At 39.8% G+C, this 26,015-nt stretch overlaps 2 protein-coding genes across 4 annotated transcripts in view; one reads left to right on the top strand and one right to left on the bottom strand.

Annotated features, from left to right (window-relative positions):
* Window positions 1-22: 22 nt before the first annotated feature.
* On the bottom strand, window positions 23-11,549 carry GTPBP6 (GTP binding protein 6). 2 transcript variants are annotated; one of them, XM_085213311.1, is made up of 10 exons: window positions 11,153-11,549; window positions 8,307-8,444; window positions 7,802-7,872; window positions 6,055-6,185; window positions 5,113-5,183; window positions 4,508-4,666; window positions 2,537-2,745; window positions 1,614-1,762; window positions 1,149-1,301; window positions 23-712 (listed from the first exon to the last, which is right to left on the bottom strand). In XM_085213311.1, exons 1-10 carry the CDS (start codon window positions 11,547-11,549, stop codon window positions 571-573), a joined length of 1,620 nt encoding a protein of 539 aa, XP_085069437.1. In that variant the 3' UTR covers window positions 23-570. The 2 variants fall into 2 exon arrangements, with proteins under 2 accessions (XP_085069437.1, XP_085069440.1); XM_085213314.1 differs by having other exon boundaries at window positions 8,307-8,433; window positions 11,190-11,549.
* Window positions 11,550-11,626: 77 nt separating this feature from the next.
* LOC100546621 (cohesin subunit SA-2-like) overlaps window positions 11,627-26,015 on the top strand; it is a 58,526-nt gene continuing 44,137 nt past the window's right edge. Inside the window, exons 1-7 of one of the 2 annotated variants that reach the window (XM_085213273.1) lie at window positions 11,627-11,779; window positions 12,093-12,244; window positions 16,921-17,005; window positions 17,615-17,761; window positions 19,693-19,789; window positions 20,843-20,949; window positions 24,301-24,372. In XM_085213273.1, the coding sequence (XP_085069399.1) occupies window positions 12,201-12,244; window positions 16,921-17,005; window positions 17,615-17,761; window positions 19,693-19,789; window positions 20,843-20,949; window positions 24,301-24,372 (552 nt within the window). In that variant the 5' untranslated portion in view covers window positions 11,627-11,779; window positions 12,093-12,200. Of the gene's footprint in view, window positions 11,780-12,092; window positions 12,245-16,164; window positions 16,373-16,920; window positions 17,006-17,614; window positions 17,762-19,692; window positions 19,790-20,842; window positions 20,950-24,300; window positions 24,373-26,015 lie in introns of those variants that run through there. The other variant, XM_085213279.1, reaches the window with a different exon arrangement.

Below are 26,015 nucleotides of genomic sequence, written 5' to 3'. Positions count from 1 at the left end.
AGAATTGACACAGTAGTAGGTATTGTGGATGAAGATATTCACAGCTCACTTTTCACTTTATTATTTGCTTAAATATACACATCAGTGTTGTTTCTGCTTCACTGCAGTAGTAAATGGTAGTTATTTTAAGTAAATATTCAAGCAGACTACATGGAATATCTGTATTATTTATATACAGCCAACAATATTTTCTTCAGTAACTTTTATTTTTCGATGACCAAGGGACACCTTGTCTGTAACAAATATTTTATTCTGAAAAATGGGATTAAAAAAGTCTTTATATGACGTAGTAATTTCCGGAAGGTTAACTTAGATGCCATCCTGTGATTCCCACATTTGAGGTTCAGAGTCAGTGACTATTCCAACATAAAAGCTACTGCTATCCTTGCTCTTGCTGCCAGAATGAAGCTCAAAGCTGTTGTTTTCAAACAAAAGTTTTCTGAATCACTGTTCATTTCCACAGTGTGTCAAAAACATCAACTGGTTAAGAAATAAACTCTCCAGCATCCAGGCCACTAGCTTAATTCCAGGCTTCTTAATGAGATCAGTTTCTTTTTTGAGAGAAGGATTTCATGGTACAAAAAACTTACTGTTAGGAAAGAGGTTTCTGTATCTGCCAAAAGCAGAGTTGCTGATGATCACCTTCACCCTGGCTGTAGCATCATCAGGCATGACATCTACTTCCTGAACCGTTGATTCTTTATAGAGCCAACTGTAAAAATGAGAGTGTGTTAGCATCTTAAAGGTATCCTGTAGTGCATAAAATGTGATCTTTGTTTTTGGTCTACATGTTCCAATCTAAGTAATTCAACGCCATAAAAGATAAAGTTCCTCAGTTAACTTTTCACTTGCTACTTGCTGTTTGGAAATAAAATATAGTGTTTACATAAATGTTTCAGATCTCTGGTTTGGATTTTTTCCCCCAGAAATCTGGCTCCAGGACCAGTGGAACTTTCAGAAAGTTACCTTACAGTACAAGCACAGTATCTACTGTGGCTATTTTCAATAAACTATTAAACTTTGATAATTATCACAGCAGTTCTTAAAAAAAATTAAAATCAGTGTGGTATGTTTTGGCAAATTTAAGACTTGCAAGACTATGAGTTTCATATTTGTCCAAGTCTTTCTTAAAACTCAAAATTGTTTACCTTAGCTGAGGTCCCTGTAAGTTGACTGTAATGGTCAGAATCTTCTTTCCCGTTGCTTTCAAAATTTTTTTCTCTATTTCTTCTTTTAGCTCTTCTAAACCATGCCCATGCAGAGCAGAAATGGCTAAAGCATTTTCTTCAGTGGGTTCATAGCTGAAAAGTAATAATTATGCACAAGTTTGTAAGTAAAGATTAGAATGTAAAAATATTCCAAGCACAGACAATTTAGCTGTGTTATGTCATACATCCCTACAGAGACTGCTTCTTGTATGACACAAGTGATTTCTTTCGAAATTTAAGGATAATAAATTAAGTTTTAAGACCATGGCTACATTTGTAAAGACTGAAAAACTTGTATATGTAAAGATGGAAAAACATGTATTCGGAAGTGTGGCAGCTCTTCTAGAATTGAGGAGCGTCCAGAACATAAGAAATGTTTAAGTACATGTGACATCTCTTGCTTACCTTTCTATCAAATCCACTTTGTTATGAACTTCTACCATTGATTCCAGTAAGTGGCTTGGAAGATTAAGATTCTTTAGAACTGATAAAACGCTTGCTTTCTGGAGGATGGTTTCAGGATGAGTAATGTCCCTCACATGAACTATCAGATCCTAGCAAGCATCAATATACAAAAGTTACTTAATGAAACATTCCAATTACTGGGTTGTAGAGATTTTGTACTATTTTTGCATTTGTTTTATACAAGCTACTTTTCTATCCACTAGAGAATATTCTGTCAGGTCAACCTATAAAGTGAACTATCAGATTGGAATTAAATCAATACCTTCCTTATCCATAGATCTTGAGATACTGTTACTGGTGATTCACTTAGGAAGCTTTATACAAAAGTTACCAGTTTCAAGAACATATATGATTAAAGATGTCACAAATTTAAGGCAAACCACGATAAAAAACAAGAAAACTCGATATTTGCATTCAAAATATTTCAGCATCTTTGCTCAAGATACTGCCTCAAACTTTAGGAAACAATAATGAAATGTAAATTTATTGCTATTCACCTAACATGCGAAAAAACAAATGTGATAGCTGCAGTTAGCTTTTGAAATTCCTGTTATTACACAGTCCAATCCCCAGAAGTATTCGGCTGGGCATCCAGCTACCACTGAATTTCTTTATTTTTGAGGATACAAGCTTTGTTGATATCTCTGTCCTTGGAGAATAGAATAGTTCAGTTGGAAGAGACATACAAATAAAACCTAATCCAATGGCCTGACCACTTCAGGGCTTGCCAAAAGTAAAAGCATGTTATTAAGGGCATCAGATACAAAGAACAGCATGCCAGTTACGTTCCTCCTTTCTGATGGGGCAAAGATTTTCTAAAAGAAAACTGATTTAATTTTTAATATTTGTAGTCAACTACTTACTGAGTAAGCAACTTCTTCTAATGTAGCTGAAAAGGACTCAACCAGATTATGTGGAAGATCAGACAGAAACCCAATAGTGTCAACATATATAACTGCCATGCGTGAGGGCAGATAGCCAGCGTGAGCAGTAATATCAAGAGTAGCAAACAGTTGATTTCGGGGTTGAATTCCTGCTTCCCCTGTCAAGGCTTTGATCAATGTAGTTTTCCCTAATTAAAATAAAACCAAAACGAAAAGAGAAAATTGTAATGACTTCAAGTAAAATTTGAATTTGCAAGATTCAGGTGAGTTTTATGATGTAACATATCCTTTTGTACCTAGTTCACTAGTTTAAGTCAAGTCTAGCCTATGACTTCTTATCTATGTTATGTCATCAAATCCAAGATAATCTTAACTTTTTAAACTTGGAACTGGATTTAAGGCCACATCTGAGGGCTATGCTGTGAAGTCATGAGATGATCACAGACTGAACTGATCTGCACTGACCTACCTACATCTCACCTCTAAGCCTACCTAAAGAATGATGTCAATGACAACACTTCAAAACTCCTCTGTACTTCTGTTCTGAAATTAAATAAAACAATTGAATATTTCCTTGTTAAATCCAACAACCACCAGAAGCACTAATAATATATGGTTTATTAGTTTTATGCTTTTATTAAGTGTTCTGTCATGAACAAAAGACTAGAACTGTATTTAACTTTTCATGAATATTTCACAGAATTTACAGTCATTATCTAGAATACATATGGAGGACTTTAACTTAAAGTACTTCCATTATGTGTGCAAAGTTCTACCACAGATGTTTTGTTGAATCTTCACTTTTAAAAGTAGCTTTAAAGTATCAGTGTAACAGATTATAAAATTATGCAAGGTAAGTTTCTTTTTAATAAAGATGTTGAATAATAAAATGAAATAGTTTTAAAATAATGTAAACTGAAAAAGTGTCTAGTCCAGTGTCAATTTATGCCTTGTGTATGAATTGTAAGCTATTAGAAAAAAACAAAAAAACAAAAAAAACCTACCAAAAAAAAAAAAAAAAAAAAGCTTTGGCTTTACTTAGATTATCTTAAAAGCATTTCTTTAAATACTACACATTAATCAGTGAAAAGCTACATGTCTCTTAAATTTCTCAGATTAGCTGCCCAACTCTCCTGAATTTACCTAGTGACCTGTACTGTTCTCTATCATAAGACATAACAGAGTCATAGAATCAGAATCACTAAGGTTGGAAAAGACCTCCAAGACCATCCAGTCCAACTGGCCACCTACCACCAATATTTCCCCACTAAGCCATTTCCCTCAATACAATATCTAAATGTTTCTTGAATGCCTTCTTGGACAGTGATTCCATCACCTCCCTGGGTAGCCTGTTCCAGCACCTGACCACACTTTTGGAGAAGCTTTTCCCCTCATTTGACCTGAATCTCCCCTGGCTCAACTTGAGGCCATTCCTTCTATCTCCTCTTAGTTAACAGGAGAAGAGGCCAACTCCCACCTCACCACAATCTCCCTTAATGTAGTTACAGACAGCAATAAGGTCTCCCCTGAGCCTCCTCTTCTCCAAACTGAACAATCCTAGCTCCGTCACCTTCTCCTCATAAGGCTTGTGCTCCAGGCCTCTCACAGCTTTGTTGCCCTTCTCTGAACATGCTCCAGGGCCTCAACATCTTTCTTGCAGTGAGGAGCCCAACAACAGGACGCTAACAACAGTCTTCAACACTAAACTAAAATCCTTTTCACACAATAGGAATTAGGAGTTTCTCCAGAACATGCCTGCAGAAACATCTTACTGTAACAAACATTATTTGCTTCACTAATTATAACCTAATTGACATACACTCATTACACAATCTAAAACTTATTTAAAATACAAAGCCTATTTATACTCAAATCAGATTCTGGCTAGACATTCTTATTAAAAATTAGACAAGGTAAGCTTTTTCGTGCTACAATTTTGCTTTTGCTTACCACAATTAGTATAGCCCATTACTGAGATAATTGGAAACTCGCGTTTTCTGCGCTGAGTTCTGAGCAAAGATCTTTTTCTTCTTAGTTTCTCCAAGGCATTCCTAATTTTAAGCTCTTTTTCTCTCAAGAGACGATTCTGTGTCTCCATGAAAGTTTCACCTGAAAAATACATAAGAGTAATTGGCAGAACAGTCTAAAACAGAACAGTAAACAACAGTTGGATATCTGGAAATTGAGTGAGTTACCACTAGAGGATATGACGTTATAAATAAGCAACTAAAACTATGTACTCTTGCCAAACATAGAATAAGAGTGATAAATATTTATTAAAACATAACAAAGAACTTTAGAATAACCATGTACGCTTATGATGTACTCCTGTGGTAACAAATACTCTGCCCATGGCCACTTATTGAGCATTAAAACTTTATTATAGTCACAACTAAAGTTACGTTCCCACAAATCTTTTGTACGTTTACTTAATTAAGATGCAGAACACAAACTGCCATTCCTCCCAGCCTCCCCCAGTAAAATAAGACGTAATTAAAAATGTTAATTATGGAGAAAAAAGAATCCTCTAATTCATGAAAATATTTACACTTTACCTGAGCCCATGATGTATCTTGATCCACCTCTCTGCTGATCTAGATGAGATACCTCAGTTTTTAGATTTGACCTGGCAGTGCAGTAATAATTAATTACAAGCAGACTACTTTAATCAATTTATCTTAAAATGCCTAGTAAATATGTAGCACTGTTGACATTCTAACAGTACAGATGAAAACACTAGAAGAAAGAGGTGTAAATAATGACTGCTCATGGAGAAAAACTGCCTGGTGAAAAATCCATTATTTCTGGCTCCTCAACTGTGGTTTGAAAAACGATGCATCTCAGTAAATTATATTGGTTGTTCTGAAAGCCAAAGATGAGTGATATATCCATGCAACTCACACCAGCTTCCATGTACAGATGTTTCTAATTCAGACAAAAATCAATGCCTTTAATATTTCTTGTTTATAGCTTTCCTCATTATAGCTATTTATGTTATATAGGAAATACATCTATCCTAATTCCTATAGAATCTTGCAATCCATTTTCCACATTAGAAAGAACTAGGAACTTTCAAGTAGAAATATATTTTGCAACATTATTTACTCAGCACTCTGGCTTTGTCTTTCAGTACTGTACAAGTTTAAGGCAATTACATTAAGCAAATATTTCAATGTTCATAGAATCATAGAATGGCCTGCATTGAAAAGGACCACAATGATCATCTAGTTTCAACTCCCTGCTCCGTGCAGGGTCGCCAAACAGCAGACCAAGCTGCCCAGAGCCACATCCAGCCTGGCCTCCAGGGATGGGGCATCCACAACCTCCTTGGGCAACCTGTTCCAGAGTGTATGCTCCTGGCAACGATTGAGAATAGGATGCAAAACCAAAACAGCATCATTTTTCTTTACAGTACAGTACTGTACTGTTAGTTAGCGTAAAAAAATTGTCACCAAAATACGGAAATATCAGTATGTACTTCGGACAACTTGAGGTACCTGAGGAGTGGAATTTCAGCCAACGCAATCTGGAGTTTTGCTTCCTTAGTTCTGGCATTACAACGAAAAATATGAAGCACAACTGTGTATCTGTCAAAGACTTTCACGCCCCAAGCATCTTCCAGTTCTTTCTTTAGCCATGTAAAACAAAACAAACTAGATGTTTTCTGCTCAATAACAGAATATCAGTAAATCACTTAGTACACAGGATTACGGTTAGCTGGACTCCGAGGATTCTCTTTAAATGGATGGGTAATGATTATGAGCATCCCAAATCAAAATTTTGATAGGGCAGAAAAAAAGATGAGTTAAGAAGGTAGAACTTTACATGTAGGCCCAATGAATTCAACAAGAATCCTTTTATTGCCTTGAATAGATTCTGAAAACAGCTCTTACAGGACATCTCACAGCATTAAATAATGAAAAATCTCAGTGGTTAAGCCCTTACAAAAAATAATTACCAAAAGCTCATATGGCAAAAGACATGGATAATAAAGAAAAAACAGAACAGTTACTGACATTAAAAAAACCATATATATATATATATATATATAGGAAGCCGGGACAATTATTGCATGACCAGCCTTCCCTGAAGTACTAAACCCCTCACCACAAACTGCCCAAATTCAGTAAAAGAGACTCAAAGTACTTAAATTATGCAGCAGTTTCCCCATCACCATCTCTAAAATCCAGAATGATCTGTAAGTGTTTGATCCAGAATGACCTGAGTGTTTGATTCTCATACACTTTTCTTGAATCAATACCCTGTCAAATTGTACTTAGATCTAGATTTGAGAACAGATTTTTAGTAAATCTAATACTAAAAAGACAAACTCAAAATTTTGGAATAAAATGTAGAAGATGGTAACATTTATGAAACACTTTCAATTTCCATTTCATCAGTAAATTGAAGTGCTCAAGGTAACTGTCTCCTAAAGGTATCTATCTGCGCTCATTTTATAATCCAGGGAATGTATTCAAAATTCTCTGCAAACGATTAATGCTTGCTTACAGTGTTTGTATTATTTTACACCCTGCGTGACACTGTACAGGCAAAAAAAGTTAGAAAGTATTTATTTTACTTTGCCTATGTATTTCAAAAAGCATTAGAGTTCATCTGCCAGTTATTTTACTAACACAGTGTTAAAAAAAAAAGTAAAAAAAAGCTGAACAGCTAAGCATGCTTCTCCCCCCAAGCAATCTATCCATTTACAATACATTCTCTTTTTAAGAATCATCAGGAATTAAAGTTCAAATATATAAAAAATTGAAATACAGGCTCGCTTTGAATTTATAGCTCACATTCAATTTATAGCTCACATACAATACAGCAACCATAGCACTATAGAAAAGAGATACAACATCCATAGAGGTACAGAAACTAGTGCATGCATCTAACCCAAAACCTTGACATTTCTTCACAAGAGCAGTGTTAACACCCCCATTTTGTATAAAAGACTCAAGTAACTTTTCCAGCGTTTTACATGGAGCCTGTGGCAGAAGTGGAGCAGAGTCTAAATGGCCATTAGGCTGCAGGAAAGTTTCATGCATGATAGCTGCACGAAATACCTTTAAATCAACTGGAGAAATATAACAGGAATTAAGCTTGCTTTTGACAAAATTCAGTCCAGCTGGCTTCATTTATCATCATTTGCAAGTTCAGAGCCAGAACTGACCCTACTGATATCATCAGCATCTTCCAAATAACATTGTGCAAAGAATATGATTTGATATTATATTTAATTACCTTTGTTACTGAAGATATTCTTTCCACATTCAAGAAGACAGCTGTCACGTGGGGCAATTTTTTAATCTTTTCTAGAAGATGGATTGCCAGTACAAAATGCAGAGTTAGATGTCAATTCTCTTTTTGAAATATACAGAATATAAAACCACTTTGCACTGAGCACAGAGCTCATAAAACACCAAATGACATCATACTCTTTGACCACAGAAGTCGTACTTGCACTGATTTCACACTATGTCAAGAACAGCTGCCCTTCTCACTTATGCCAATCACTTCAACATAGAGATTAAGTTGCCAGACATATTTTCAAATAAGTATGAGTCAATTCTATTCGGTGTTGCTTTTGTTACCTTTTAAAAACACCACTTTAGTTTGTTAGCAAAGCTACTGGATGGATTACAAAAATCCTCTGTTCTTCCTCAATGTTTATACCTATTCTCAAATAGTTCAGCTATAGAAGGTTTCCTCTGACAAAGAAGCAGTGCTGAAAAATCTCAGTTCTTACCTGTCAAAGCCTCAAAGTTTCCTTTGCCAAAAATGAACTTCTTGTCAGGATTTTTGGTAGGAATAATTATTTTATCTAAAACTGTCCAGTTCTGAAGAGTATCTACAAGAGCAATGGCTTCAGCAATCTGTAATTCAGCTTTAGAAACACACACACAGAAAAAGGAAAAAAAAGATTGAAACCTATCAGTTGCTTAAATTTCCAGTAACTACAAGACATGCACGTGCAGGGAAAGATTGTAGTCAACACCTAAATTCTACTCGTCTATTTATTTCAAATAGCAGCATAAGGAGCTGTTTAAACTCATAGTTTGATGTAACTTTACTACACAGAAGCATCTTGCTTCCACTGTAAATTATTTTTATGGTTGTTGCTTTTGAAGAATTTTGGATTTTATAATCAAGAAAGCCTTTTGCCTAAACAGTGTGCTTTAGTCTTAAAAACTAAGATGAGTAACTGGGTTTAAAATAAACTTACTTCAGATGAACGCAAAAGTATGTGATTAATTCCTTGCTGTTTTGTAGCAATATGTAAAGAATTATTAATACTGCATACTTTGCTGTCTTAGTTTCAGCTGGGATGGAATTGTCTTCTTCAGAGGGTCTGGTATGAGCAGTTGTGTTCCTACAATGGTCCCACAAATCTACATTGTAGATTGTCACAAATGTGACAGCCAAACCTAATTCCTTCCTCCACACTGCGCTTATATCTCCTCAAATTGATTAGGTAAAGACAAGACCTATCCCTGATGCCGTAAATGCTACTTTTCCTAGGATGAAAATATAAGAAAAGCAGAAAACAAAATAAAACTCTGAACCAAGCACTTCACTGTGTCTTAGTTTCAGATGGGATGGAATTATTTTCTTCAGTGTCTGCTATGATGCTATGATTTTGATTTTAGAAGAAAAACAATGTTGATAACACACTGATGTTTGTAGGTGCTGCTAAGCAGTGTTGTATACAGCAAAGGCCACTCTCAGCAAAGGACCTAAGGGGCTGGGGGAAAAAAGAATTAGGACAGCTGACTTAAACTGGCCAAAGGGATATTCCATATGATATCATATACAATATACAATATGACATCATGTGGAAGGAGTTCTGAAGGGGGAAAAAGTTCATCTCTCTCTGTTCTGCTTTTTGGTGGGCTAGCTGGGCATTGGTCAGGGGGTGGTGAGCAACTGCTTGTGCATCACTTGTTACATACATTCGTATATACATACATTTATGGATATGTGTGTATATATATATATATATATATACACACGATCATAACTGCAATCCTTTTTTCTATCTTAGTAAATAGTTTTATCTCAACCCATGAATTCTACTTCTGTTTTTTCCAGATTCTCTTCCCCCCCCCACTAGGAAGGGGGGGAGTGAGTGAGGGGCAGTGTGGTGCTCAGCCACCTGCAGGATTAAACCACAGTTGCTGGTGTGTTAGCAACAACGTTTTCCTCCTAGAACTGCAACATAGCATCATACCAGACACTCTGAGGGTAACAACTAAGATACCTGCTGCTAACTCCACTGGTTCTTGTTCATGTAAGGGGATCTACACTGATTTCTGATGTCCTAAGGGCACAGATTTCAATCTTGTTCATTTTAAATAATCCCAGTGCAAAGCCCTGTACAAAATAACATGGGCTACAAGGGTCTATCAAGAGCAGTAAATTCAGCTGCTATTCTTCTGTACAATTGGACTGAAAGGTGCCTTTGTACAAAGGCCACTCCAAAAGTAATACTTTCTATTTAATGGTGTTGGCCCGTGACATCAGAAGCAGATGTTGATGGTATGACAGTTGAAGTTGGACCTTCACACCAGCGTTCCATTACATGTGGTTGCCATGTGACAGATGGCAGCAGAGGGACAACCTGATACAATGGTGTTTAACGTGGAAGTGGAGATGAAACAAATGTGTCGCTGAATTCCTCCATATAGAAAAAAATGGCACCCATTGACAGTCATCAATGCTTGCTGAGCATTTATGGAGAGCAAACAGTGGACGTGAGCACAGTGATGCAGCAGGTGGTGCATTTCAGCAGTGGCATGACAGATGTGAAAGATAAGCCACATTCCAGATGGCCATGTGCATCTGTCTCCTCCACTGGTGCAGATTTTTTTGCTGGCAGCATGCAGGCTCCTGTTCAATACAGGCAAAAATGCTTAGCTGATGGTGATGGCTGTGCTGAAAACTAGTGTTTTGTGGCTGAGAAATCACTCTATCAAATAATTTGCTCTTTGTATCTGTTGTAGTTTCCATGGAAATAAATAGGAGGCTCTACATATAGTGACATATAGGTTTTTTTTTTTTTTTCCCCAGTTCTAAAGTGGAAACAGTTATGTAAATCCTGTAAAAGTTACAAATTTTATTCTGTAAAAGGGTAATTTGTTGTAATCTCTTGCACTGATGAAGATGAATAGAACATAGGCTCCTCCATGAGAAACTTCAAGGCCCTGACAAGAGGTTTACTGGTGAATGTGCCACAGAATCATAGAACTGCTTGAGTTGGAAGGTACTCTTTAAGACCACCTAGCCCAAATCCCTAGCAACGAACAGGGACACTAGGGACAGGAACTACAGCTACATCAGGTTGCTCAGAGCCCCGTCCAGCCTGACTTTGGGCGTCTCCAGGGACGGAGCATCCAGCACGTCTCCGTGCGACTCCTAAGGGCACAAAACTACTCCTTCACAACCCCGACAACGTGCCCAGGGCCGCCCGTTCCCCGCTCTCCCGTTACCAGAGCGCAGCCCCAATGGCTACAAGCCCTTCCCGCCTGCCCCAGCCCCGCAGGAGTACTGGGGGCTGCAGATGCCGCCTTCCGCCCGCCCGCCGCTCCCACCCACCCGTGGTGAGCAGCGGCTTCTTCGGGCCCCACCTCACCGCCGGGTGCACCACAGCCACGCGGTGCGCGCCGAACTGCGGCCCGAGCGGCGAGGGGCCGAGCAGCTCCTCCAGCTCTGCGTCTTCTTCTTCCTCCTCCTCCTCCTCCTCTTCCTCATCTTCATCGTCGTCATTATCGTTATCATTATCATCATCACTGCCGGCGCCCGCCCCTCCCTTCCACCGCCCCCTGCCGCCCGTCCGCCCGTCCGGCGGCCGCTGAGGAGCACACAGGCGAAGGGCGGCGGCAGACCCGAGCGAGCGGCTGTACAGCGGTTTCAGGGGGCGGCGGGCCGCGCCCAGTGCCCGGCGGCAGTGCAGCAGCAGCAGCGGCGCCCGCGAGAGGCGGCCGGGCCCCATGGCGCGATCGCGACGGGAGGTCGCGCCGTGACGGAGGCCGCGCGGCAGCGGCACTCTGCGAGCCTGCGCAGCCCGCCCCGCGTGACCGCCATCCCCGCCGCCGATTGGCTGAGGGGCGGCCGTGATTGATGCCGGGCTGTGGGGCCGGGGCCTGGGTGGCTGCGGCTGAGGAGAGGGAGGCGGTGTGAGCGCGCTCGGCCGTTGGGGCGACGTCCCCTCACGGCGGGCAGGTGAGCAAGCCCGGCTTCCTCCTGCTCCTCGTTCTCTTCTCGTTGCCGTCGGTTGGGCCGCGCCGATCGCCTCGGCGCTCTCGTCCGGTTCCGTGTAGGCTCCCAGGCCCGGAGGGCCGGTGCCGTTACCTCCACAAGAAGAGGCCCGCGTGAGGGCACGGGAGGCAGCTCCTGCGGGGTTCCTGCCGGCTGCGGGGCTCCCAACCCCGGACCTTCTTCATTGAATTCATTTCTTCTCCGGAGCTGCGTTGGCGTTTGGAGGAGTTAATGAATTAACGTGCAATTAACCTTTCTCGTTTAATTCTCCCGACAGTTTGCTGCCGCTCTGCCCGCAGGAGCCACGGAGGAGGAGCGGTGCCAATAACTTGTGAGCGCGGCCAGGTTAGCTCGCTGCCTGTGCTGCTGAAAGAATGTGGTGGAAATGATAGCCGAGCCCAACGCAGCCTGTAACCTCCCCAGCCACAAGTAAGGCCCGACACGGTTTTTTTTCACTTTTTTTTTTTTTTTTTTTTTTGTAATTGAGGGTGCTGTCTCTTGGGTTTTGTGTTGTGGGGGTGCCAGGGTTAAAAGGGTATTTGTGATGTGCTGGGGCTTGTTACCCATGTCTGTGTTTTATTACCTTCAATGTATTGTTTAGCATCCTCTAAACGTGGTGTTTTGTGCTGGTCTTGGTCTTATTTCTGTGCTTCATTCATTGGAGTGCAAATAAACCTAGCCTGAATTAGATATTAGGAGGAAACTCTTCGCTCAGAGGCTCTGGCACAGCTGCCCAGAGAAGCTGTGGTGCCCCATCCCTGGAGAAGCTCAAGGCCAGGTTGGATGGGGCACTGGGCAGCCTGAGCTGGTGGGGGCAGCTCAGTCCACGGCTGGGTGGGCTGTGAAGTTCCTTCCGACTCAACCATTCTGTGATTCTGGGAGTAAAGATGGGCATATTTATAGTCTCAGCATGTATGTTCGCTTCAGTAATGTTTAGGGTGCTGAAATGGAAGAGTGCTAAGTTAATCTCTAGTCTGCCTGTTGGCACTGCGTATTTCTTTCCAACATTGGGCATAGAGAGAAAATGTACTTGTCCATAGCTGCTTTTATAGGGATATGTCAAGTCTCCTCCTGCCTTTCAAAGCATGTATTTTTAGGCATCAAGTTGAGGTGATCTATAAATTAAATTTGCTCATGTTACTTAAAGAATGGAACAAGGGAGTAGAAAGAGCAGATGTAGAGAAGTTGATAAATGTGGGCGTATCTTGTGTAGGTTTCAAAAAGTGAAACTTCTTAGGTATCCAGATTAATTGTTTTGGACTCATTGTAGCTTGTCCTTTGCTGTTCTGTTCACCTTCTGAGCAGGCACACTTCAGGTTTTTTGCTTCCCTAAGCTTTTGGAGGTGCATTGCCCTTAGTCCATGATGCCAGTCAATGTAGCTTGCCAAATGGCCTTTTCAGAATGTTTCATCTGTAGTCAACCTTGCAGTGTCAAAACTAGCAGGAAGGCACCTGGCAATTGTTTAGCTGAATTTCTGATGTTGTTTCAGAAAGATAAAGAGGTTAAATGAAAAATTACACTGGTAGGATTTGTCCAGTAATGTAAAAGGAACAATTAGCCTACATAGGAATGTAACCTCGGTGTTAAGGAGGTAGCTTTCTTTTTGAGTCTCTAAGTCTGCTTGAAACATTTATTATGAGGGAAAACTGAGCTCAGAAATTCTCATAATAGCATTGTTTGAGGACTGGAAGAAGGGTTTTGCTTCCTTCCTGCTTCAGGTGTTTTTATCTCATCACTAACGCTTGTAGTGTTTGTGAAAGGACTGTATTGTGGCAGGAAGGCATGGTGAAAGTGTGCCTGTGAGGCACCTGTAGCAGGGTCTAAAGGTCAGAATTATGATGAGATAGGAACGGCATTCTGCCTGTGCTTTCTTACTGATCGCTGACAGAAACACAATAAATGGTTGGGAAGTGTTCCTTACTGGTGCACAAGGCAGTGAGTTGAGGTATGTCAGAATGCTTGATTAGGTGCAGACTAACGTGTGGAGAGAAAGAAAACAACACATTGCTTCAAAATTTGTTGTACCTCCTGTTATGTTCATGTAACTGAAAAAGTGTTATGAACATCATTATGCGCAAGGATCTCTGCAGTAATAATTGTGTCATCTTTAGGGCTAGATAAGTAGTTCCTGTTTTGCTTGGGTAATTAAGAGAGTGTCTTAATTCTTTTTTGCAATTTCTTCTAAAAAAATTGTGCACATAAAGAAAGAAATCAATGGAAATACTTAATTTTGGAATGGCTTCAGTTTGTAGGCTCTGGTCTAGTTGGGGCAGATGTTTACCTCCCTTATGAATAGCATTACTGGAAATAGCAATATTAAAAGGACAAAAAAGAAAGAAATATGAGTACTAATGAGTATTAATCATATATGGCATTGAAAATATCTCTGCCAAAATTAAATGTTTTCAGGTACAGGGATTTTTACAGCTAAATATAAAGGAACCAAATAAGACCAAATAAGATCTAAAGGCTTTTCAAGCGATGCAAATCAACCAAAAATATTTGAGAATTAAAGAGTACATTAAATGCAATAAAACAGACCAGTCCAGTTCATAATGAAGTTTGTACCAAAGTGAAAATGCCCTTTTTTTTTTTTTTTTTTTCCTTCCAAAGCAGGATCAAGTTGTGAAGGTTCCTAGTGATTTTTTTTTTTTTTCCCCCCCCCATGCAGTTTTGTTGTTTAGGGGCTTATGATGTGGAATCTCTTTTTAAGTGCTGTGGTGCACTGCTAGCCAAAATGATTCAGAAACTGAATGGCTTTTTAGTACCTCTTTAGTGCTTGGTTAAATTCCTTGGTTGTTGTTCTCAGCATGTGTGTGAAAGTTAGTCTGACTGGTTTCATCACAGAGCTGTAGCTTTATTGGAGTTGTTAGCCCACCTGAGGAAGTTGTAGGTCAACAGTCTTCTCATTAACGCTGAGCTTTGGTAAGGCTGCTATTCCATATACCAAGCATTCACTGACTTGGTTAACCCTTTTGCTACTGGCAGATTTTGCCTGGCATAAGCTGACAAGAATAGCAGCACAGGATCAGCGGATTGTTATGTGAACGTGCTTTTTCTATGTGCGTACTGTTTGCACACAGTCTCAGGACCTCTAGGAGGCTCTTGGGGAAGAGCTGCATGAGTTAAAGCTTCAGTGATGTATAATCTAGATGGAGATGTTAGAAGCAGCATGTGTTCAGACAAGTGCTTGACTGAAATGTCCTGCAGCAGTGTGGTTGTTTTTTCTCTCATTACTTAAATATTTTAATTCAGCTTAGACTTGAGAGTATGTTGCGTATTATATTGAGGTAAACTGCAGAAACAGGTAGCATGTAACAAAATGCCAGCTAGCATCTGAGCTGTAGTACTAGTACAAGTATGAACATGTTAGTCCAGCAGTGTAATGTTGTATATTGTTTAAAAAATTAGGAATGAAAACGTTTAATCACATAGGAGAGGCAGCTCCTTTACAAACATGTAAGGATCATTCAGATCTTTTTAATTTGTTGTCTGTGAAATAATCTGAGAAGAACTAACAGGCATTAGAAAAGCAAAACATCTTGTTGCTTGTTCTTTTGAAGCAGGAAGTTTTTGGTAGTGCTTGAGATACTTAATCTCTGTGGTTCTCGATTGCAAATCTAAGGGAGCGTTCTGAAAACTGCAAGGTGTTGTTTATGGCATGCTGATTTGGTTCTGAAGTACAGTTCTTTCCTTTTATTGCATGCAGAAATCTAGACAACTGATCTAAGGATTGGTTTGTCCTTATTTATTTTCCTGGCTTCCATCTGTCAACAATATGGCACGTTCTAAACTTTTCTGTAAGGAGAAGTTCATGGGGTGTAATTGGATTTTTCTCTGTAGGAGATGTACGCATTTGCATGATTTTATTTAGAAATTGGATATATTTTTATGGAGTCTGGACAGCAACATAGGAATCTTCAGAAGCCCAGTGCTGCGTCACTTACAGGACTGCGTTCCAATAAATTCAAGAAGCAAACAGAGCCACGTTTAAATAGCAGTTTCTCACTGCTGAAGTAACATCAGGACCTACGTCCTGCAGCTGATGGTACGCAGCCTTGGGATTTGCTTTGCAGAGTCATTCTCTGACTGAAGCTGTCTTTGGAAGATGAATGGTGCTTGTCTGGCATTGATAACCCTAGCAGGACTCAAGCTGGCTCTGCATCCATAGCACACTTAATTCTCCACCTGGGTACTGGAGAGTTGACTGTGTCTGACAGTGTGATACACTGTTGTGTTCTCTGTAAATGCTCACTTGTGTTAGTACGCTCTCTTGTTGCAGCAGTATCATGAACATTTAAGTGACTGTACGCTCTCATATTTACTTTCTTTTTGTGCCTTCTTATAGTACAAGTCAACTGGCTTCATGTCCTGGCCACCGTAGTTTAAAAGGAGGCCATAGCAGCCAGCCACCAGTACTGGACCTGCTGCACAAGTGGGATCTAGCTCGTCTGCTCAAACATGACCTTTCACAGAGCGTATTGTTAGCATTGGGAATGCTGAAAAATGGCATGATTTCATTGCAGATAAATGTATGGCTTCAGATCCCCCAAAAGGTGCATCTTCATTTATAAAATTATTCTTCCGTCATATTAGCGATGACCTGCAAATGAAAATTATTTTTTTGTCTTTTTTTCTTCAGCATGTTTTACAGAGCAAGCAAAACTTCCTCTTGTGTTAGGCTGTAGATCCATCAGATGTTCTCTTGTGTAGAGGATCCACAAAGTGGATGTATACTTGTGTTATTGATCGATGGTGCAAAGATCTTGCAGGCTGCTTTAAGTCAACATCAGCTTTCTGTTTCATTTATTTGCTTTCTTTTTTGCTTACTTAATTTCTCCTTCCTTGATGTCTTTGATAGTTTCTTTAGTTTTCTAATTACCTGTGTGTCTTCTAGGAAAGGTAATAGTTTGAAGAAGATTCCAAATTTCTGTTGTAGTTTTAAAATTAGTTTTTTTTTAGTAACAAGATATCATTTCCAAGCCATTCTATATTGGTAGGAATATTAAAACACATGTACGCTCTTGTTTTTTTCTGTGGTTTGTATGTATGTGTTTTGGTTCTTCTCACTGCTAACTGCCTCAATGTGCTTGTTATGCTTTAGAGAGAACGCTGTCCGTGATGAGACTGTGCCTGAGTGTACTGTGCGGAACAACAGCTCTGTAAGAAATGGCAACCTGAAAACATCCGTAAGTTTGTTTGTTGATTTTGTTTATAGAATTTATTTTGTCACATTCAATTGTTACAAAATAGTATTTCAAGAAACAGTTGCAGTGCAGGGTATCCAGAACGTAGTTAGTGGCTCCAGCTTGACCCCCAAATTCTGATGGCGTCAGAGCCTCAGTACTGTCTTTTGAACAGTCACTTCATTTCAGTGTGTGTTCTTCCTTAGCTGTGCATTTTACACAGCTGATGTTAATTTGCAGGTAGTCTGTTTACTCTGTGGGTGAAGAGGTGCAGGAAAACTTTTGTGCATACCTTTGATTCTTCAGAAATTACAGTTAGCATTGAAAAATGCCTTACGGGTATTACACAGTTGTTCAGAAGCTTCTTTCATTAGCTGCTTTCCAGTTACACCTTGCTATATTTATGACTTGTTGAGAAAAAAAATTTAAACGGGTAAATCCTTTCCTTGTAATCATGTTTGATGTCAGTCTCATTGAGGCTTAAAAGTTAGCAGTCTGGGCAAAGCATTACAATTAGAGTAAGGCAAACTTGTTATTAGGGAATAATTAATTTATCTGTGGTTGGCTGTTATTTCATTCTCTCATGTGCTTTCTTTGCTTGACTCATTTCAGAGAGAAAAACGGAAGGTCCGAGAACAGTGTGAAAACATAAGGAGAAATTCTTCCAGTAGCAGAAGAGTGAGCCAGCTGCAGAATGGAGAAGTGGTTGAAGCAGTTACTCTGTTTGAAGTGGTTAGCATGGGGAAGCGGGCCATGCAGGTATTTCCAGCTCTGAATTCTGAGAGGGGTTGGTGGAGGGAAGGTGGGAAAACAGTGGTTGTTCTAATTATCTGTACTCCAGAGTGTTGAAATTTTGTTCTGTTTCTCACATGGGTGGGTAAGAAATGTGTACTTGGAAAACTGGCACGAACATGCCATTGCAAAGAATGGATCTTCATTAAATTAGTGAAAATAATATTTTTAAAGGAGGAAGGACATATGAGGGCTTCTCCAAAAGTAGTGCATCCTATTTTATTATTTTGGCAGTATCCATTAGAGGAAGATGTTGGTAGTATACGGCAGGAGGGGTTGGATCTTCCTGCCAGTATTCTGTTACATTTTGTTGCAACAGATGGCAGTAGAAGGTTCTGACAAAATGATGTCTGACCTGGAAGTGTGAATGAAGCAAAGGTGTGTCACTGAATTCCTCCATATGGTAAAAAATGGCACCCACTGACATTTGTTGATGCTTGCTGAGTTTTTATGAAGACCAAAGAGTGGATATGAGCACAGTGAGATGGTGGGTGGTGTATTTCAGCAGTGGTGATGTGGAAGACAAGCCACGCAGGCTTTTATGAGCTCAACATGCAGGCTTTCATTCCTTGCTAGCGAAAATGCATGGCTAATTTTGGTGAATATATTGAAAACTAGCCCTTTATAGCTGAGAATTTGGTCTATCAAATAGTGTTATTGTGCTCTGTGTATCTGTTGTAGATTCCATGGAAATAAATAGGAGGCATTACTTTTGGAGCCACCTACATATGTACCTAAAGCAGTCTTGCTAATGCAGTATTTGGACGTGAGAAGCCAGTAATGCTAAAAAATACAGAAAATATTAACAGGAGGAAGCTTTGTTGTTCAGGATTCTGAAAGTCAGGCTTTTTTTTTTTTTTGAGGAAGCCTTTCTTTTAGCAATTTTCTTTTAACTCCATTCCAGTGCAGTTTGATGGTGTGTTTCATAACCATCAGGTTTCCTGTGCTTCTGTTTAGTTAGCAGTTTTCTTCAGTGTGAAAAAGTCCATCTCCCCATGCTCTGAGCATGTTTGTATCTGTATGTTATGTTTGTATACGTGTTTGGAAGATTAAAAACTGGAGCTTCACTTGTTTTATATATGGTTATACATATGCCTCCAGGATGTAGTGTGTCTCATGTATGCATGTGTGAAAAACATATTTCTGTTTTGCATATGAGGCACTATTTTTTCCACAATCTGCATCTGGATGGGCATTTTCTGCCACAGCTACAGCTGTGTTATCTTGAGTATTGCTCCCTGAAGAGCCCAGCTTCTGATGTGTGAAACTTAATGGGAAAGACTTGAAAAGGCAGCTGCTTGAGTGCAGGCTGCTGCTGCTGGAGGTCGTGTGGTACTGTGGGTGGGCTGAAGCTGGATGGCTCTCCTGGCTGACCTTCTGTCACAAACAGGCTGTAGACTGGACTTCGATAGAAGTGAAATTTAGGGTTGGTTTCTAGAGTAAGTGGGCTGTTTCAGTCTTCTGTACAGGCCAGGTACTAGAGGAGAACATGGAGGGATTGTTGCTGATACTAATTACTAATGATGCAGAAGTTATTTTTTTAAAAAGTGAATCAGTTACTTCACTGGTGGCAAGAAATTGGGAAAAGGATGTTTTGGTTTGTGTGTGTTAAGTTTATTAAAGCTGAGGTTGTTTTCCCTACTAATGGGGAGCAGCGAGTCTGAATGGCAACGTTAGCTCCAGCAGAACTTGGGAATGAAGAGTTTAAGACTTCATTTTGCCTCAAAAGAGTCTATTGTGTGTTCTGTTAGAAATGGAACAAAATGATGTGGAATTTATTGTCATTTTCATAATTTAACGGAGACAGTAGAATGTTTGTGTCCATTGTGGATGTCCTCAGTGAAGTGTAGCATGCTGTGTTCAGCTCTTGACTAATGAGTTCCTTTAATCTGTTCTAGTCTGTGGTAGATGATTGGGTTGAAGCTTACAAACAAGACAGGAATGTGGCACTTCTAGATCTGATCAACTTCTTCATTCAGTGCTCAGGCTGCCAAGGTAATTGGCTCTCTTAAGAGCTTTTTTGATTGCCTGTGGGTGAGAGTAATCTGAAGTATGTTCACTAGCTAAAAGCTTCAGAATGGCAAATGAAAGCTTTAAGAAGACTATTCTGTTAAAACTTCTGATTGTATTTCAGCAGTTAGAATATACCTTTTACACATCAAATTATTTTTCTGGCTCTTTAACTAATGTGCCTTCTGTGGAAAATGTTTTGATTGACAGTGGGCTAAGTTTTAGTAAATCTTTGAAGTAAATGACTGGCCAGAGAAAACAGAATCATAGAATATCTCAAGTTGGAAGGGATCCCCAGGGATCGAGTCCAACTCCTGGATCCACATGGGACCATCCAAAATTCAAACCCTACATTAGAGAGCATTGTCCAAACACTCCTTAACTCTGGCAGATTGGAGCTTGTTCCTGGGCCAGTCACCTTCTGGTGAAGAGCCTTTTCCTAATTCCCAACCTGACCCTCCCCGACGCAGCTCCATGCCATTCCCTTGGGCCCTGTTGCTGTCAGGAGAGAGAACAGAGGCTGCCCCTCTGTTCTTGTCATGAGAAAGTTGTAGGCCAAATGAGGCCTCCCCTCAGTCTCCTCTTTTCTGGATTGAACAGAAGGGACCTGAGCCACTCCTCACTTGTCTTGCCCTCTAGGATCCTTCACTATCTTTGTAGCCCTCCTCTGAATGCCCCTTAACAGCTTTATGTCCATGTTTTGTTGTGCCCAAACCTGCACACAGTGCTCGAGTTGAGGCTGCAGCAGAGCAGAGCAGGAATTGCTAGCAGGGCTGAACCTGACGAACCGCAGCATACAATTGGTCCTTTTGGTTGCCAGGGCAAGTAGCCAAATAGCCACACAAGGAAACACAGGATTGATTTCTCTAATTTGTATTTTAGTTCCATTTCATCTGTGTTTCGTATGTCTCCCTGTGTATATATTGCCCATACCAGTGTAAACTCTTATCTTCCGGTATTTCTAAATTTGACTTGAAGTTCTCTTTGTGGTTAATGTTATGTGTTTCTCAGTATTCTTTTTGAAAATCACTTGTTCAGGTGTGGTAACAGCAGAGATGTTTCAAAACTCACACAAACGAGATGCAAACAAAATTCCATCAAACAGGATGGATGTCATGCAAAAAATGACAGAAACCTTTGATGAGGTAGGTGCAGCTTTGACTTTGTGACTTCTTATGTGTGTGTGTATATATAAACAGTAGGATTCACTTTAATAAGAAACCTGAACAGAGTTCCTACTCCTTATCAGGAGCTGTATCACAATTCCTTTCTTCAGGAAAGCAATCTTGTTTTCTCACAAGAGAAATTTGGTGTTGTAATGACTTATTTTGTTTTTTTTTTTTATAAGTGACTTCTACTTTCAGAGTAATTAGGGCTAAAACACTTGATGTTTCTGAATCTTTGTCTTAAGAGTTCTTTTGCTAGCAACTTATAGTGGACCAACATCAGATTTTCTGTAGCACTCTCACAGTTGCTTCTGTAGATTTTTTTCCCTTTGAATTGATTTGTCAAGCTACAGCCATCAGCCTTGCTTTAAATGAGCATCTCTCAAAGGCCAGCTGCTGTAGAAATTCCCACAGAGGATGAATTTGCCAGTGTGTCTTTCCTTGTGTTAGAACTGTACTACCTTTTGTACTAACTTTTGACAGGAATGACCTGATAAATGTCTGGCCATGTGAGTTATTAATCTGGCACTTCATTCCCAACTTAATTAACCCCAAATAGCACTCATGATAGGCTACATACTCTGGAAGATACACAGATGTGATTATTGTGAGGGTGGTGACGCACTGGAACAGGTTGCCCAAGGAGGCTGTGGATGCCCCATCCCTGAGGCATTCAAAGCCAGGCTGGATGTGGCTCTGGGCAGCCTGGTCTGGTGGTTGGTGACCCTGCACACAGCAGGGGGGTTGAAACCAGATGATCATTGTGGTCCTTTTCAGCCCAGGCCATTCTGTGATTCTATGATTTTATGATTGCTGTCATCATCCTGGGTGTATTACTGCTCTGTAACTGTTTCTCCTGTCCTGGTAGGTAAAAAGAAAGATTCTACAGCTGTCTCAGAAGCTGTATTCTGCATGCTATGATAGCAGCACTTTTGAGATTTGACTTGACTTGGGTTTTGAGATGGTAATTTAATGTGCTACTTTTGAGAAGCAATTTACTCATGAAAAATACTAGATGGTAATCCATGTGTTAGATACTCTAAATCTTTTTAAATTTAGTGAGTTCTGAAATTCTCTTGATCTGTTTTTAAATAGACTGACTCTAAAATAAGTTCCTAAAATAATTTATATGGAATGAAATATTCCTAAAGATAATGTCTGACAGCTTGTTTGGTTTACTTTTGATATATTGTGAGTATCAAATTAGTATAGAAAAAATGGTATCTGAGGTGCAATTGTTTTTTATGTTAACCATGTATTAGGTGACTGAGAAAATGTTTTGGGATTAAACTCATTTTTTTTTAAAGCAGAAGTGTGATAAGGGCGAAGTAGAGTGTTGTTTTAAAATGAATAGTTTCCTGTTTGTGTTGGCAGTTTTTGTTTTTTCTCATGAAGTTATCTTTTTAACAAATAAAATGGAAACGTGATTTAATAATTAAGTTCCTTCTGAAGTAGGGCTGTGCAGGGCTATTTACATTGACAAAAATTTTAATGGAACAGTGGTAATGCTGTAAGTAGTAATGAGAGTGGAGAGTATTACTATTCTTCCTTGCAAAATTGTCGTTAGTGGAAAATTTTGGTGGAGTTGAATCTGGTAAGAGATGTGGGGAGTGAGAAGACTGCAAGTATATAAACATTGAAAAGAAAACTAAGAAAAACATGGCCACGCTGCTAAATGAAGCAGCAGTCCCGGTAACAAAGGATGCAGAACAGCGGGAGGATCAGGTTAGGAGCACTTAAGCAAACAGAGCATCAGTAAGTCCATGGGCCCTGTTGGGATGCACTTGCAAGTGCTAAGGAAGCTGTCTGTAACGTTTCTCCAACTCTTAAATGTTCTATGATTTTGTGAACAGGCTGAAAGTAGGGCAGAGAAGAATCTCATGGAGTTCTACCCCAGGAATTCCTGCGTACTTAGGGAGAAATAACTATATGCACTGTTACACACTGGTGGCCAGCAAGGCGGCCCTACGTAGTAAGATCTTTGTGTCCTTGTGGTTGATGAGATGAACATGAGCCAGCAGTGTACCTCTGCAGCAAAGAAAGCCTTCTCTAGGTAGAGCATCTGTTGCAGGTTGAGAGGGGTGATCCTTCCTCTCTGCTTACACTGCTGAGACACATCTGGAGTGCTGAGTACAGCTCTGGGTTCTCCAGTACAAGAAACATACGGGTTTACACAGCGGAGTCCAGTAAAGGGCTGCAAAGATAATGAATGATTTTTTCATTTAAGGAGAGGCTGAGAGAGGTGAGACTTCCTTCTGGAAAGAAAGCTCAGAAATCTTATCCATATTTGAAAATACTTAATGGGATGGAATGAGGAAGAGGAATCTAGGCTCTTCTCACTGGTGCTCAAGGAGGTAGCTTATATGGGTCTTAGAAGCACATGGCTTTAATATAGTGATTCAGAGGCATTTATGTACTCTTTGTGGGCCACAACGTACCTCACTGTGGAGACAGGTTTGTCTTTAGGACTGCTGCTTTTTTGTCTTTTCCTCTTTCTTAATCTATTCTGTTTCTTTTTGCTGCTTTTCTTCCTGTATGAATTTTATTTCTTGCAGCAGTTGTTTATTCTGCAAGCATTCAAGGCTAGGCTGGATGGGGCTTTGAGCAACCTGGTCTAATGGGAGGTGTATAGCAGGGGGTTGGAACTAGAAGATCTTAAAGGTCCCTTTCAACCTAAATCTTCCTATGATTCTTTTATAGGTTCCTCTCCCATTTCATTGCTGAAAAAATTAATGAGAGCATAAATAAGTTTATTGCTTTAGTGTATAGCCAGGTGGTGATAGAAGTGCTTCATTGAGTCTAATAAAAACTACAGACTTTGTGCCTTTTGTTTTGTAGTAATTGTAGGTCTCTGATACTCACTCTGAAAACATTTCTGTATAATTTCAAAAGCTCAGAATGTGTATTTTGTTTTGTTTAAGGCTTTAGCTGTTTAACAGTACTTAGTTACTAGGTGTTAGGAATGGATACTGAGATGCTGGGAAGGTGTGTTTTAGAACAGCTATGGGAATTATACATGGTATACATTTTCTTTTAAATTTTAAAACCAAATTGCCTCTTACTTGTAGCAAGAAAACTTTTTTAAATTAAAAAGTCATTTTTTCTTTCCATCATTGCTTTATATAAAGAATAATGCAATGAAAAGGGATTAGATTTTTCTTAAGGCATTGGATTGTGTGAGTTATATATAGTACAAATTATCCTAAGTTGTAGTAGGTTTTCAGATATAATGCGTGGTTTGTATTATTTTTTATTATTACTTACTATCTTTGTGAATTAACTGTGACACTTCATTGAAAATCATTTACATTCTTCTCTCATGCATTGCAGGAAACTGGATTGCAGTACAAGAAATTCATTGCCTATCCTTGGATCCTAACAGTTACTTGGCCAGTGGATGTGGTAAGACTCTTGTAGTGTAGCATTTTCTGTAGCTGTATCTCAGCTGCATAATTCTGCGACTGTCTCCAGTGTAAGGAAATACATGAGAACTAGTGAGATTAAAATGTGTATTGGTGACTAGAGATAATTATGCACTCCTGAGATACGCTTCATCTGGTCTGTTTTAGACCTCTGGTTTGGGTTTAAACCACTTGCATTTTGGAGTGCCTGCTCCTTGCTATTGATTTTAAAGGGAAGTGAAGAGAACTTACTGAGCTGGCTAAGCTGAGCTGCTCTGGCAGCCTCAACTGGCTGAGGTAATTTTCCTCCTGGTAGATGTTGTGGTGCTTTGCTTTATGTTTATGACGAGGATAATGTTGATAAGACATTGATGTTTTAGTTGTTGCTGAGCAGTTCTTACATCGTGTCAAGGACTTTCCTGCTTTTCATATTGCCCTGCCAATGAGGAGGCTTGGAGAGGACAGAACCAGGATGGCTGTCCCAGATTGTTTAGTAGGATATACCATAATATGCGATCTCATACTCAGCAATAAAACTGGGGCAGGTTGGCTGGCAGGGCTGCTGTTTTTTGGGGACTGTCTGGGCTAGCAATGAGCAATTGTACTGAGCATCATCAGCTTTAGTTTTTTGGTTTTAATTTTTTTTCTTTCTTTCTTATCCAGCTGTCCTTATCCCAACCCAGGAGTTCTTGTACTTTTTCAATTATCTCCTCAATCCCACTGAGGGGCAGAGAGTGAACTAGTGGTTGTATGATGCTTAGCTGTCTGCTGGATAAGCCACACCACCTCCTGTAGTGTTTTAGAGAGACTGAGGCATTCCACATCCCTTCCAGCAACCTTTACACGTGCACACGGAGTTTTTGGCAGACAGTTTTGTTCAAAAGTTTTCTTCATAAAAACATTCTCTTGTGAACACAGACATTGGATTGGAAGAATATTTTATTTTAAAAAAAGAAACAGCTTTTCTGTAATAACTCTTCCCATACATCACTTGCAGCATTCCTTTCCTTTCTTACTTGGCACTTGCTACTAATGTAAAGTCTGAACTAAGTCTTGTAACCTGATCAGGAACACATCTGAGATTCCGTATTTCCTGATCCGCCTTGGGTTGCAGGCATTCCTGAGTCTGCCATCTGTCTGCTTTCTTCCTGGCGTGGTCATAGAATCACAGAATCACCAAGGTTTGAAAAGACCTGAAGATATGTACTGTGAACACATTTGTAACTTGCTCTTTGCATAACAGCAGAAAGATTGCCTATTACTGTGTCTGTGGGGTGTTTTAGAGACTTAGGTACTGGTATTGGTGGCACAGGTGAGTGACTCAGTATTTGTTTTCAAACTGTAGTCTGATTAAACTCTTTGTGCTGGCAGTGCTGCTGAGGAAAATAGTCTCATCCTTCCCTATGTTGCAGTTGTTTGTTTCTGCTTTCCTGCTGTCAGATCTCATGTTTTAAGACACTTTTTGTGTGGTTATGTGTTGAACCACTGCTGTAGTTTAGCCATGGTAGGCAACTCAGCTCTGCACAGCCACTTGGCCTGCCACCCTCAGTGGGATGGGGGCAAGAATGGAAATGTAAAAGTGAAAAATTCATGGCTTGAGATAAAGGCAGTTTAATAGGTAAAACAAAAGCTGTGAAAGCAAAG

This window comes from Meleagris gallopavo, chromosome 1, assembly GCF_905368555.1.
Source record: "Meleagris gallopavo chromosome 1, MGAL_WU_HG_1.1, whole genome shotgun sequence".
NCBI classification, from domain to species: domain Eukaryota; kingdom Metazoa; phylum Chordata; class Aves; order Galliformes; family Phasianidae; genus Meleagris; species Meleagris gallopavo.
Note: the sequence above shows the minus strand (reverse complement) of the source record. Positions and strands in the feature narration are given on the sequence as shown.